Consider the following 15,264-nt stretch of genomic DNA (forward strand, 5'->3'; position numbering starts at 1 on the left):
GTTCTCATCACAAATTTATACCAGTCTGGAAAACAAAGAACAAATGGAGTTACATGACAACATAATTTCCTAGGAAAAATGCATTTATTGAAAATTTCTATCAGATCTCTTTTCAATCTATGGATTTGACAAAAAAACTTTAAACACACAGAAAATGACAAAAGTCCAAAGAGAAAAAAGCAATCCCTTTTTGGAAAACGTAGAACTTCTTTTTACTGTATCCATCTTAATATTTTAGTGGAGGAACAAAAATGGTTGCTTTTTACTTTCAATGCAAACGCTTACTCCAAGATTTAAAAAAATCATTTGAGATGATTAAATAATAGTGGGTATATTTCCATTATTTCTCAGAGGGAAACCAAGAGGTTCTGTCCTCTGGTGAGGCAGCAGGCAGACTTAGCATTCACACCAAAACCCAAAACAGAGGCTTTTCAAACAGTTCTGTTGAATTCTGAAATCTAACAGTCAAGATGAATCCTTCATTACACTTGCAGTGCATTAACAAAGGATTTTTTCCAGGCAACTTAATACCCAAAGGATCAGCAAGCTTTCCATAGCACAGATAGATGATATCAGTATTTAAATTTGCATTCCAGTGGCCCAGCCAGGCAATCAGCAACCTACAGTTGTTGTAGTGAAACACAGAGGACATGGGATGCAGGTCCTCAGCTATAGGCCGAGTTCCTTGGGCTGGTAAGACTTGGCGACTGTTATGGAGGCAGCACACTTATCCCCAGGGAGAGGGAATGTATTGAATGATGCTCTAGTGAACTTCTCCCCATGAATGGGTGCTTACATACTCCAAAGGGAGCCAAGACCACTTCTCTATGGCCAGAAGGGTGGGCCAGTAAAAGATGGTGAGGACTGCAAAGGAACTACCTTAAAAAACACACATTTAAAAGCACATACTGAAATTGAAATGTGCTGAAGAGGAAAACAAAATGTCAAACAAAGGAAGCAATCTTACCAGTATACAACATCCAGTGGTGCAAAGTACTTTTTCATAATTAAGTCAGCAAAGTAAGCTTCTGTCTCCCTGCAGGCAGTTCCATTGCCTATCACAACAGTGCTGCAGCTTTAAAGGAGATAAAGGATAAACATTCAGTTTTCCTGCATAGTTAGGGATGTGTAGTAATTTCATTTTATGTAAAGGCTGTACTCATCAAGAACATGCCGCCAACTTCCACACACAGGAAGATCTTAGAACCCTGTAGACATCAGCACCTCAGCATGAACCAGGCTGATTAGCTAAGAGCTAAGCTGCACGACACACAAAAAAGTGTGTCTTGCTGCAGTAGCTGCAAAGTAGCTAGTACTCTGCAATGGTGAATTCCATCCCCTTAGTTGCACGAACAACAGCAGAACAACCTTTAAGTGGCTCTAGTAGTAAGACTTTTCAAGGGCTTGAGGCATGTATGATGGAAAGGACTGAATGTCTGAAGGTGTGAGTGCATTGTGATGTTGTGAGCAGCGAGAGTGATAGTTTCCACATATCTCTTATAGAAGTGAACAGAATTCCTATCTACAGGAAACTCAAGGGCTGTAGTACATCATTCATGACTCTCCTTGGCAGTCTTCATGTTAAATCATTTTATTGCACCGACAGGAAAATCATTCCCCATGCAAAATGGCTTCTATTCAATTAAACAGAAGCTAAAATAAAGAAAAACTTGCTTTGGAAGCTCACTCTGTGGAATAACACTGGATGGAACTGCCTCAAAAACTGTACAATAAGGGCCAGGGCTACCAGGCTATCAACAGGTATGCATGAGTGTTTAACGTCAAACTCCTAATCCTCAGTGAACAACGTCCCACCACCCAAAACCATCCCAAAATTTAATACAAGTGGCAAAAGCTGTTTATAAAAGCTCCCAAAATATAATATGGGTGCTGCACAGTAGGAATAAGATGAATTGGCACACCTTTGCAAATACATTTCCACAGCATCTAATTTGTAAACTAACTACATTCGCTGCTTGATTCCATAAGCATCTAATACATACAATATTTTAAAACATGAACATAAATTGAGCAACATTCAGCCGTCAGCCATGAAAGGAGAAATTCCACTAAATCTCTGGGCACAGTGCTTGTATATCCAATTTTGATACAATGTAGATATTTATCCTATTTATATTTTAATGAAAGCTTTGTAATCATACTTGTAATGCACAAGAAGTCTCCTTATCTTTTCAGCTTCACGGAATCCTTGTCCAGAATGCAAGTAGACAACATCAGTATGGAGTATCTGACCTAGAATGAGGAAAGGCAAAACCATTCAGTTAGAAACAGAAAAATCCAGACGGTATTTCCTGATGAACTACCTAGGTGAAGGGCTGATTCACAAGAAAAACATTTCAATAATTATCCACCATTTTCTCATATACTGTGTACAACTGGGTTCACTGCCAGAATGAAATGAATTGACAGACTTTCCCTAGCTCCTAGTAAACATGTCCACATAACAAACCACCAGCACCAATCAGCATCACTGCTTGTATTCAGCAAATATTTTGTGATTAGAAAAAATGGTTCCTTGGGGCAGAAATGGTTTATTGCCGTAATCTGTACATTTTAAAGATCCGCTTAGAGAGAGGTGTGATCTAGTGGTCTGAGCACAGACCTAGAAGACAGAATGCCTAAATTCTAATTTCAGCTCTAACAGAAACTTCCTCTGTTGGCTTTGGCAAGTCACTATGCCTCCCTGCGAAGTGGGGATAACATACCATTGCATTTGTGAATACACACTCCACATTGCTATCATGGGCATCAGTTTCCACTGCAGAATTCAGAGTGTCTACTACAGCACATATCCAGAGACTGAGGTTCTGTTTAGACAGTGAGGTATGTGCTCTACGTAGGTTGGATTTCTAAAGCATACTAACTGGTCCATTTAGACCCTGTTCATGTGCTTCATCGCAGTGCTGTTTTAAACAGAACTAAGTTAAAACACACTAGGGAACCTTTAGTGCATACCAGCAGGGTCTACACAGACCAATTCATATGCAGCACATCAGAGTGCCCTAGAAATTACATCCCCATACAGCATGTTACCCCTCCAAATAAACAAGCCCAGACGCTGTTAATTCTCTGAATTCTGCTTCTCTCGCCCAGATTAGGAAGAACTAATAAAACACTGATCACAATGATTTACTCCTCCCAGCTCAGCAACAGACATCAGAGTTCCTGAATTCCTCTATCTCAGCAGCCCTCATCTGCTCTGTGCTGAGAGATGTAGGGGTGGAAGGCTAGTTACTGTTGAGGGCACTGGACTAGGACTCATGAGACATGAGTTTGATTCCAGGTTTGGCCACAGATTTCTTCCGTGACCATAAGCAAGTCACTTAGTGACAAGTACCTCGGCTTCCCTCTGTAAAATAAGATTAATACTTTCCCACATCACAAGGGTGCTGGGAGGATAAATCCATCGGCAATTGTTCAGGCTAACATTTTGGTGGATCAGGGCTCCTTTCGTTTTTACCAAGCCTTGCTAATAACATTTATTTACTTATTTTACAAAAGTCTTATGAGAACAGTAAATATTTGAAAAGCAGTTAAAAGATACAAACAACGTATTCTTATTTCTGCAAATGACCGACCCCTTTTTAAAAAAATGAAAACTATCCATAATGTTTTGGTTTTATGTTATAACCAAGTTTTCTGCATCTTTTTATTTGCATTTGGCAACTGCTGGCCCAAAATGAGGATTTAAAGACTCTTTAACACCTAGTTAAGCAATACAACTAGCTTGGCACTGGTCAAACGTGTCCGTCCTTTAGGCAGAATTTAAGCAAATGCTGTCCCAGTTAAGGAGTCACTACTATTCACTACCAAGCTAAATAGTAAGTGAATATAAAATGGCCGTCCCAATTAAGCATGCCTTTCTTTAAGTTAGTAATACTTCATTGTACTTAAATACAGCAGTCTTATTTGAATATACAGTGTGTGCGAGTCTATTCCCTGTAATATGTGCTGTGAAAGAGATTAAATTAGAGAGAATGCTGAATTGGGTACTTTGGAAGGCCATCAGGGAGGCAGGAAACTTTATACAGAAAATCAAGGAAACGTAAGTCTGTAACTGTTAAAAATCATACAACTAATAAGTAAATTCATTGAGATATAAAACAACACAAAGAAAATAAATTTGAAGGCATTATAAAAACTAATACACCTCGACCTCGTATAATGCTGTCTTGGTAGCGCAAAAATCTTTAACCGGCGTTATAGGTGACCATGTTTATTGAACTGCTTTGATACCACATGCAGTGCGCAGCCCCGCCCCTAGGAGCACTGCTTACCCGCATTTTATCGAATTTCATTGTATATCGGGTGGCATATATCGACGTAGCAGTGTAACATATTTATCCTGATGCAACATGCGGTTAACACAAGCCATTTACTTACTTCCCCAAAACAACAGCTAGCCAAAAAAAAAAAAAAAAACCATTGGAAAGTGTAATTCCATTTCACAAAAATCTGTGCTGAAAGAAAAGAGAAATTATGTCTGTGAGAACAGCATACATGTTTTAAATCGAAGTGTCACTAGCTTGGCAAAAAGGCTATTTCCTGATCCATAACTTGTTAGGTTGTTTTTTTTAACAAAGACTGTAACAGCATAAACATCCACAAGTTTTACAAGGTGTTTCTCTACAGTCCTGTTGATTATCAGAAAAAGCAGCATATTTTACATTTTACCAAACACAGTGGGTTGGCTCAGTGTTTTATTTCACTGAAGAATTGACAAAAACTTGTACAGTTTCCAGATGCACATGTATGGGATCAAGGAGTTACAGAATGCAGAGGTTTTGTTGTTGTTTGCTTTTTGGGGTTTGTGGTTTATTAAAGAAAGAATACATAAGTGTCAGTTGACATGTGAGGAGATATACAGATTTGCTGTGGTCAAAGATAGGAAAGACCCCTGGCTCTCTCGCTTTTTATATACTTTCAGCTGTCATATAACCAGTGCAGAAGGGGTAGGAAAAGAAAGCTAAAAAAACTAAAAAGATAGACTCTATATGGAAATGTTTTCTGTCCTTCAACAAGGAAAACAAACATTACAAGACAATGGGTAAATTATTATTATGTTAAATGACTTAGCTAAGACTCACTGAAAGTCATGAGATTTACTTCATGTCTACACACAGCCATACAGTCGCAAAACATTTTGTCACTTGAGTGTGAATATTCACCCACACTGACGATATAAATTATATCAGCACAAGCGCTCGTGTTCACAGCCCTATATCGGCGGGAAAGCTTCTCCAACTGACATAGCTTATGCTGATCACGGAGGTGGGCCAACAGAAGAGCTCCCTCTCTTCAGCATAGAGCATCTTTACCAGATGTACTGCATGTACAGACATGGCTTTAGGTTCTCAGTGACTTTTGAAAATGGAACTTGGGCATTTTAAACCAATGACTTCATACGAATCAAACAAAATTTATTATAGATACTCTGCTCCAAACCATAAGGAACTCTGTAAACAAGGCCAGAATCATTAGGAACTGACTGGGTAGTTAACAAATGTAAGAAAAACACACGAACAACTTTTATTAACTAGAGAGATGGACAAGTACCTACATGACAAAACACATGCCATCACACCTGATTGCTCTTTTTTGAAGTCTCAACAAAGAAGGCAAGGACAGGATGGGAGGAAAAAGTGACAAACCTTTTCACACCCTTACTGGAGTAAACCTCCAGACCAAATTAAGGCACATTAGGGAGGTTTGCCCTGCAGCTGCCTAAAAGCTGAACCTGTTCACCAGAGAACTTCAGATCTCCAGAGCTGCTGCGTCCTGCACCTTCTGTAAGTGCCAGTTTACTTTAAAATATGCAATATTAAAGAAAAACAAGCAGAGAAGTCGTCAATTTCCAAGTGTGTAAACAGGTTATTTGTGTGGGCAAAAAATTATGAAGTAAGTATTCAAATGCTGATTCCATTTTAAGCTGTAATACATTAAGGATCTGATTCCTAACTATTGTGTTTTAATTATCCACAACTGTGTGATGAGAGTGCAAAACTGTTCATTCCCACTTTGCGCGTGAAAATGACTAGGCAAGGGAGTGGAGACTCAGGCCCGTAACATTTAATTCCATGCTACTAAAGGAATTTACAGGGTAAGTAACATGCAAACATGAAAGACTAAATCATAAGAGAAAATAGATACCCTCCACTAGTATATTGTTTAACAGCTAGCTTTTACTGGAATTCAGTAAATTTCAAAAGTTAAACAGTGTTTTAAAAGCTGATGGAAAAAACTGGAATTTAAACTTACTGGTTGGTGAAATGATTGCCAGCTTGCAGCCATGTTTGTACCCAGGATCAACTCCCATCAAAGTACGTCCTCTCACAGGGCTCGTCAGAAGCAACTGTCGAAGATTTCTTCCAAACATCATTATAGATTCTTTCTCTGCATCAGACGTTAACTTTGATCTTAAAGGATAGAAAGCAAAGAGAGGAGGTTTTTTCAGTTAGTTTTCAGACACATTTTTTTAGTTGGTTCAAAGTACGTTCTTTTTGGAGCATTTCTGATTATTTCTTTGTTACATCCACTTTGCACTATGGATCTCGAGTTTTTGGTACCTTTACTTTAACTGGAATAGTATATGAAAAATTGGTCGTAGTCCTAAGAAAGTAGCATCAGTAACTAGCTTGAAGTTACAGTTACCCGTAAGTTGTGTAAAGTCCACACAGACTCCTTTCTGCCTTATTTTCACACATCCACCATTAAATTTTTGAATAGACAGCAGCCTCTACTCAAAGCTGTGTTTCTACTTGCAGGGGAATGGTATTCTGATTCTCATCAGACCGGCCTTGAGAAACACCTACGCTGAATTCAGCTTCTAATGTAAACCTGAAGAGACTGGGATAATTACTGAGAAAATTACGACCAAGCAAAACTGGTTTAAGCCACTAACCTTAAAATGGACTAGATAGCCTGATAAGTCATTTCTATTTTAATTGCTAAATTACTATAATTCACTAGATAGCCCATCTGGTTTATGAGTTACAGTATTTCACAACTGTATTTGAAACTGGTGACTTGATAAACAATTTCAGATGCAAAATAGTAACAGTGTAGTTGACGTGTTTCCACATTTGCTTGTGTGGATGTAGGCAAAGCAGAAATTCATAGATACAAAACATTCTCTATTTTTTTCCTCTTCCATGATCTTTGACAGGAAAAATAAATATAGCCACTGAAGACCAAGGAATGAGTTCTGTAACATTAGCATCATTTATTTAAAATATCCTTGTTTATCTGAGACAAATGTGTATTTTTGCTAGGTATAAGTATGCAAAGTATGTGCCTTGTATGTCAACAGCAGCCAAGAAGAGAATGTCTGATAACAACAAAATGTCTTAGTTGTTTACACTTATTAAAGAATAAAAAAGTTTATAAAACAAAACAAATCTTTAGTATTCAGTGGATTCCTCTCTCTTTGCATGTGCACACATCCATGCACCATCTGTATAATGTGATCAGTTATGAGGATAATTAAGGAAGTCATGATGAGTCATATACTAATGAACACTGTAAACCTGCATATAACTTTAAAACTACCCACACTTTTCCCCCCAGGAATGTGTGTCTTTTTGGTCAATCAAAAAGGAACACTTTTCTGCACATTAATGTACCACTGACACAACACCTAAGATTACCATAAATGAAAAAGTAGGGAAAATAATTCTTTATAGTTTTTCTATACAATTAATTCTCTATGCAAATATATAAACATTCTCATGTACACATCAATTAATTTTGTGCATTTGATAGTATTTTATGCATAGTCAGATCCATTGTTTCCCAAAGAGCCAGTCTGTTCCCAGTTTTTGAACGTCTTTACACAGAGCAACTGTGAGGAGAAAAGACATTTTTAAAAGACAGGAAAATATGACTAAAACCACAACTACTGGCACCCGGACTCGTGGATGTATGTAGAATGTGAAACTACTTTTAACTCCAATTTTTGAAAAACAGACTAGATTACAAGTTGGTGATGTCCCTTCAACACTCAAAGACATAAGCCACCCACACGTTTCCCTTCACACATTGTTTGCAAAGCATTTCTATGGAAAGGCATCCTTCATGCAAAAGAAAGAAAATCCCTCTGGAATTGTTTCTGAATGAACAACACAAAAGTAGCATAGATATTATCTAAAGGGAGATTATGAAAAGTACACGAAATTTACATGAATTCCCTAGGCTGCCCTAGTATTTCAAAGATAGACCAATAGCAGACTGTGCTTTGGTCTCCACTGAGTAGAAGAAGGAATCACCCCCAGGTAGCAGAATGGCTGCATTGTAGCAGCCGCCATTGAACCCAACAGCAGAAGCAGTCGCTGCCTCTGCCATGGTATACGGACATGAAGACTGGAGAATCTGCACAAAGGAAGATCCTCTGGCCCTGGCTTTCCTCTACCCCCAAAAAGTGGGTTCTGTATCATGCACAGGACATCCACTCCCCACATGCAGCTCAATCTACCAATTCTACTACAACAGGGACCTGTGCAGGAACTGGATTTACCCCTAGACACATGTTATTAGTTTTGTGCAATTTATGGTAACATGTTTGAAGTTGGCTTGGCTTTAAGAAACTTTTATAGTAACAGGAAATGGTACTGAAAGTGCCAGATGTGTGGAGACTGTAACATATGTCCTTTCTATTACTTAACATCCTGTATTTTTAATTTCAAATATAAACCTCTCTTTTTCTCTCTACCTGCTTCTCATTCAACATGTGTATCAGTGATATGACCCACCATCCCAAGTGCTGGCCCTCAATTTAAAATTTTGGATAGTAATTTAATCCTTTATGAAACTGTCCCAGGTAGCCTGACATTTATTTTCCCTTTATGTTCTCAAGGCACCACTGTCTGCGTCAGAAATGATAAAATATCTAGCTTTGTGTTGTTCTAATTTCTGGTAATTCTTTTATTAATAAGGTTTCGGGGAGGAGGGGATCCCTCTTAAACATAAGAATATTATTTTGAAAATAAATATTCTCATTTGCCATTTTATGAAAAATAAAATAATTTAACAAATGATTTAACATATCATTTCAAATTTACTAGGATGTTATAGTAACAACAAATATAAAGACTATAGAGAGTCCTTTAATTTTCTTCTGCATTTGAAACTCAAAATTGTATTCACTCAGTGGGGAGGAGGTAGCTCAGTGGTTTGAGCATTAGCCTGCTAAACCCAGGGTTGTGAGTTCAATCCTTGAGGGGGACACTTAGGGATCTGGGGAAAAAATTGGTCCTGCTAGTAAAGGCAGAGGGGTAGACTCAATGACCTTTCAAGATCCCTTCCAGTTCTAGGAGATAGGTATATCTCCAATTATTTAATTGCCAAGAGAAGTATTTAATAAGGGCAATTATCCTAATCCTGGCCTACTGACATCTGGAGTCACAGCTGGAAGATAAGGGTTCTAAAGTTTGGACTCCATTTCCAACTTCCATATGCAAAGCACGAGCAATATTTTCTGTGGGAACTTCAGGTGTGAAATGAGATGTATAGGAAAAAAACGTCTATGAAGAACAGTGAGGGAAAGAGCTCCAATGTTTTTTGAGAGAGTGTGGAAAATTAGGAAAGTATTATACATTTAAAAAAACATCACTTGTGTTGGATCCCTATGAAATTATTCCATGCAGGACTGCAACAAAATAAAATGTATTCTGAAGAGCCAAAAGTATGGCTGGACATTATTATACCACATCTGAGCAATCATGGTATCTGACAGGAAAGAACGTAGAAGACAGAAAATGAAACAATAAACAAGGTAGTTGTCTTGCTGGCAAGTTCTCTCCTCCTCCTCATCAGGAGAAAAGTTTCAATACACTCTTCAAAACTTTCTGCTCCAACACTTATTAATAAAAAAAAAGTTGGAGACGTTAACACTAAAAGGAGGTTTTAAAACACTTTAGCAGCCCTTGCAAGACTCCAAAGAAAAACTTCTGGTGAGGAGAGAGAGAGGATAAAAAAAGGAGAGGAGTTAAGTGGTCACAAAAGTGAGAAACTCATTGCTCACTGTCTTGAGCCAGGAATAGTATTGGCAGGTGCCATACATTCTTCCCCATAGGAGTTCAGTTTCAGCACTCATCCCATATTATTCAGTTCCAGGCCTTTCCTAATTGGAAACGGCCAATTATGCCAAATTTTCCCAAACAATAAGATATGGACAAACATCCACTCAGGAACTAAGTATTTCACTTATTTCCTAAACTCAGACTTAACCTGATCCAGAGTAGATTTGCTTTATTTTAAAAAAGCAAATCAAAAAATTGCACTAACCCACTGTTGCAGCAAACTTCACATTATAAATTGTTGATGAAGAGTTCAATGAAGGTGCTGGTTTGGTGAAAAACGCGTATTCCTGTATGTTTATCTGGTGTGTGCGTGTGTGTGTTATGGCTATTTTTGCAACTCAAAATGGATTTTTGCATCAATATTATTCTTAACCTAATGTACAGGGCCTTACCAAATTCACGGCCCATTTTGGTCAATTACACAGTCATAGGACTTTTAAAATAGTAAATTTCATGATTTCAGCTATTTAAATATGAAATTTCACAGTGTTGTAATTGGCCCTGACCCAAAAAGGAGTTGTGTGTGGGAGAGGTAGTAAAAAGATCATTTGGCCAGGGGGAGAGAGCGTTTAAGTACTGGTTACTCTTACTTCTGCGCTGCTGCTGGCGGCGGTGCAGCCTTCAGAGCTGGGCAGCTGGAGAGTGACGGCTGCAGGCCCCAGAGTTCAGCTCTGAAGGCAGAGCTGCCACCAGCAGCAGCACAGAAGTAAGGATGGCATGTTATAGTATTGCCACCTTTACTTCTGCACTGCTGCCTGCAGTGCTGGGCCCTCAGTCAGCAGCCCCCACTCTCTGGCCGCCCAGCTCTGAAGGTGGCAGCGCAGAAGCAGTGGCAGTTGGCCACACCCGGCTCTGAAGCCATTGCCCTGCCGGCAGCAGCACAGAAGTAAGGGTGGCAATACCATGACACCCTGCAAGTCCCTTTTGGGTCAGGACCCCCAATTTGAAAAATGCTGGTCTCTCCCGTGAAATCTATATCGTATGGGATAAAAACACACAAAAGACCAGATACCACAGGGAGGGAGACCAGATTCCACAGTCCAGGATGCGTTTTGCATGTGAATTGGTAGGGCCCTACTAATGGATTAACTGTAAGAGTTATCGAGTATTTACAACACTTACCACAACTAACCAATATTTCTGTCGTGTATTTTGTATAAGGGTTATATTTACTGCAGCAACCTTAACCTGAAGTCAAATTTGAAGGAGGTTCAGGGGAAAGTGAAGAAGAGGAATGGATTTGAATACTTGCTTCTGTCATACCAGCTTGCAGTTACCAAGCAAATTCACAAGTCCACTTTACATGTATCGTTTTACAAACCTTTAAATGCCAAATTTAACCTTCAGATATGCTTTCACATGCTGTCCATTCACTATAAGGAAAGTCAAGTGGGATCTCAGACTACAACTTGCCCCTATATAACCACGCCTCATAAGAAACCCTTTGAGTACAATTAATCTCATTTTACAGATGAGGAAACAAACACAGAAGTTAAATGATTCACCCAAGGTCACAGAGTGAATCAGTGTTGAAGTTGGGAACAGACCCCAGAAATCCCAGTTCTCAGGCCTTGCCTACATTGGTTAGGGTTGCCAACTTTCTGATTGCTGAAAACCAGTTACCCTTCCCTTGCCCCACCCCCTGCTCCAAAGCTCCATCCCTGCCATGAAGCCCTGCCCCTGCTCACTCCATCCCCCCTCCCTCCGTTGCTCACTCTCCCTCACCTTTGCTTGCTTGCTCATTTTCACTGGGCTGGGGCAGTGGGTTGGGGTGCAAGCGGGGGTGAAGGGTCCGGCTAGAGGCGCAAGCTTTGAGGTAGGGCCAGGGATGAGAGGTTTGGAGTGCAGGAGGGGGCTCCAGGCTGGAGGATGAGGTTGAGGGGTTCAGACTGTGGGAGGGGGCTCCCTTCTGGGACAGGGGCCTGGGGTGTGTGGGGGGGGTGAGGGCTCCAGATGGGGATGTGGGCTCTGGGGTGGGGCCAGGAATGAGGGGTTTGGAATACAGGAAGGGATTCAGGGCTGGGGCATGTGTCCACAGCTATAACTGGCCAGCCACAGATGCTGCAGCGACACAACTCCATAGTGTACACGGGGGAAGGCAAGATATGATACAATCTGCACCAGTGCAGCGTATCCTGATTCAAAGCAAGGGGGAGCTGTACCAGTGCAAACCCTGGCTTTCCCCATCTGCAAAAGAGGCTGCACCAATGCATAAAATCCAAGGCCAGAGAAGTCACACATTAGATTCTGTAGCAAGGAATGATGCAAATTAAGCCCAACATGGCAGCCTAACTATGAAGTGATCTACTTTGGGACTTAAGTCAGTCACACTGGAGTCTACTTATGTAGTTAACTCCCACCCATCAATGGCAAAATAGATTCAAATGCTACTAAGTTTTAAATTTTAAATTTCCTGTTTAAACAAACAGTATTACATATCTTGCCTGTGACACTTCATCTCATAACACAGCTATTACAGTGTCACTGAAAATAAGACTATTTTCCAGAGCCATCAAAATACCCATAGTACGGTATCAAACCAACATTATGACTACTATAGTTATCACGTACAGATGACAAACAGAAGGGCCACTTCCAGCAAGAGCAATTACTTTGTCAGTTTCTTTCAGACAGATATGAGAAATGGAATCAGAACAACGTCAGTGACAGCATTATTGCAATGGCAATTGTGTAACGGAAACAACCGATGTCTAGGACAATTTCAGAGACAAAGGTTTATTGTTAAGATGATGATAATGATGTGTTTATAGTACTGTAATATAAACTCTAACCTGTATTTGTTGGGTAAAAAAAANTCAGACAGATATGAGAAATGGAATCAGAACAACGTCAGTGACAGCATTATTGCAATGGCAATTGTGTTACGGAAACAACAGATGTCTAGGACAATTTCAGAGACAAAGGTTTATTGTTAAGATGATGATAATGATGTGTTTATAGTACTGTAATATAAACTCTAACCTGTATTTGTTGGGTAAAAAAATTATGAAAAGTACAGCCAGCATATGAAATAGGGTTCTTTTTTCCCCTCACGAAGTTGAGTTATTGACCATTTTAAATACTTTTTCTTCAATTAAAATTAATAGGAATAAAATGCCTATAAAATGTCAATTTAAAAAAAATTATGATTCCAGATTTCTTCTGATAGTGCATGTCACAATAAAGTGTGTCTTAGTAATATAAACAATATCATCATATAATGCAAGTCAAAATTTTTCTCTTTCAGCATAGACCACTTGTTTACCTACACTAACCTGAATGCAGTTGAAAACTGAATCTTGAGAACTGAGAATGATAATTCATCTCTTTTGGATTATTTCAGGCTGCTCTGAACATTATTAATTTTTACTTGGCTGAATGATACACACTAAATCCTACACGGTAACAGGTTTTAAGAAAAACAGTTCAGCGTTTACCTGAATTCTCTACAGAGAAGAGGATAAATAAGACGTTTATATGAATCTTCCACTGAATTATGCAATATGTTCATTAACTCTGGTTTTGCATAGCGTTTTGGTCTCCACCTATACAAAAAAACCAAAAAGGGCAGCATTAAACACTTCCACCACACCAAATCATAAATGTAGAGCTGGAATGGGCTTCAAGAGGTCATTTAGTCCAGCCTCCCTGCACTGAAGCAGAACAAGGATACCTAAACCATCCCTGACAGGCATTTGTCTAATCTGTCCTTAAAAAACTTTCAGTAATGGGGATTCAAACACCTCTCTGTTCCAGTGACTAACTATCCTTATACTGTAGTTAGAAAGTTGTTCCTAAAATTCCTTGCTGCAAACTAAGCTGATTATTTCTTGTCCTACCCTCAGTATGGAAGATCCCCTCGAGATAAGAAGAAGATTCCATAGTTAGAGAGAGAAAAAATAAAGACCAAAGCAAGTCTTTAATATGAATTGCTTCAGCATAATGTTCTATCAATGCCAGTATTACTGCACCAATACTGCTGCAAAGTTATATCTTCAACAATGAATTGAAGAAGGCACTGTAACTTGGCACATGCCTTTACTGTCAGAAAAGGTGAGGGGACTATGGACTTTTCGGGAACTGGTATTTCAGACTGTCTTCATTTTAAAGAAAATACTGCAAAAAAAAATTAAAACTTCCCTCTTACTTGGACTGAAAAGAAAAAAGAACCAGTCAAACTTCATCCCAAATGTATGAATAAATCAGTTTTACATTTCCATTATATGCACCTCATTTACAATTCCCCAGTGCCTCAAATGTGACAAAGTATTTCCTGCGGAGGCCACTATTGAGTTATGGACGTGAATAGAGGTTAAGGAAGGCAACAAAGGTCATGTAAAAGTTGAAGTGCTGAACTACAGACAGCTAAGGGAAAACAAATGCAAAACTGAGTTAAAACATTTTTTTAACATCTCTATGAGTGAAAACAGTCTATTTGTTTTGGAACAGCAAAAAAGCAAACATGTACCCAGTACATGTATTTTCTTTTTGGTATTCTTAAATTATACACCAAATTCCAGAGACTGGCAAAATCTCATTAAAAAATAATCTCCCAGAATTTTGTAAGCCATGCTCATCTTTTACCTTTTCTACTCTGGCGCAACTGTGTGGATAGACAAGACTCTGCTAAGATTTGCTACAAGACATCAACCCAAGCCACAAAAGTCTGATCTGAATGTCAAGCTTCCTCAAAATTCAAGTGTGATCAGATCCAAAGTTTTGGTTTTCACCAAGCTATTTTCTGAGTAACATTATTAGTAAGAATCCATGCAATCACCTACCAGACACAAGAGAATTAAAGCTGTCCACTGAGCAGCTAAGAGGGACATGGCAGGATTCATTGCTGTCTCTCTCTCTATCTGGAAACATTTGGGTACATTTCAGAAAGCTGTTTTTAACAACATGAGAGAGTTGTGGCCATTTGAAAATCTGTCCAGCTGTGTGAGCAGTTCAAAATTATTTTAATTTTTAAAAGAGATACAGAGTATTAATCTTGTCTGTACTGCACTTACATGTAAAGCTAATTTAGAAAGATCCAGATTCCTAAACTTCTCTGAAATAGCCCAGACAAACTTTCAGTTGTTTAAGGAATTATCTCTTGAAATGGATTCTCTTCTTATATATTTATATTTGAGTAGTAGTATGTGAAAATCTAATTAAACATTAT

The 15,264-nt window shown here is 38.9% G+C and overlaps 1 protein-coding gene across 1 annotated transcript in view; it reads right to left on the reverse strand.

Moving 5' to 3' along the window:
* Window positions 1–15,264, reverse strand: part of SRBD1 (S1 RNA binding domain 1) — a 281,147-nt gene that overhangs the window by 197,721 nt on the left and 68,162 nt on the right. Inside the window, exons 13-16 of the mRNA XM_075064368.1 lie at window positions 13,535–13,642; window positions 6,280–6,437; window positions 2,163–2,253; window positions 968–1,075 (exon numbers count right to left, since the gene is read on the reverse strand). Coding sequence (XP_074920469.1) covers window positions 968–1,075; window positions 2,163–2,253; window positions 6,280–6,437; window positions 13,535–13,642 — 465 coding nt within the window. The remainder of the gene's footprint in view (window positions 1–967; window positions 1,076–2,162; window positions 2,254–6,279; window positions 6,438–13,534; window positions 13,643–15,264) is intronic.

This window comes from Chelonoidis abingdonii, chromosome 3 (genome assembly GCF_003597395.2).
Source record: "Chelonoidis abingdonii isolate Lonesome George chromosome 3, CheloAbing_2.0, whole genome shotgun sequence".
NCBI lineage: Eukaryota > Metazoa > Chordata > Testudines > Testudinidae > Chelonoidis > Chelonoidis abingdonii.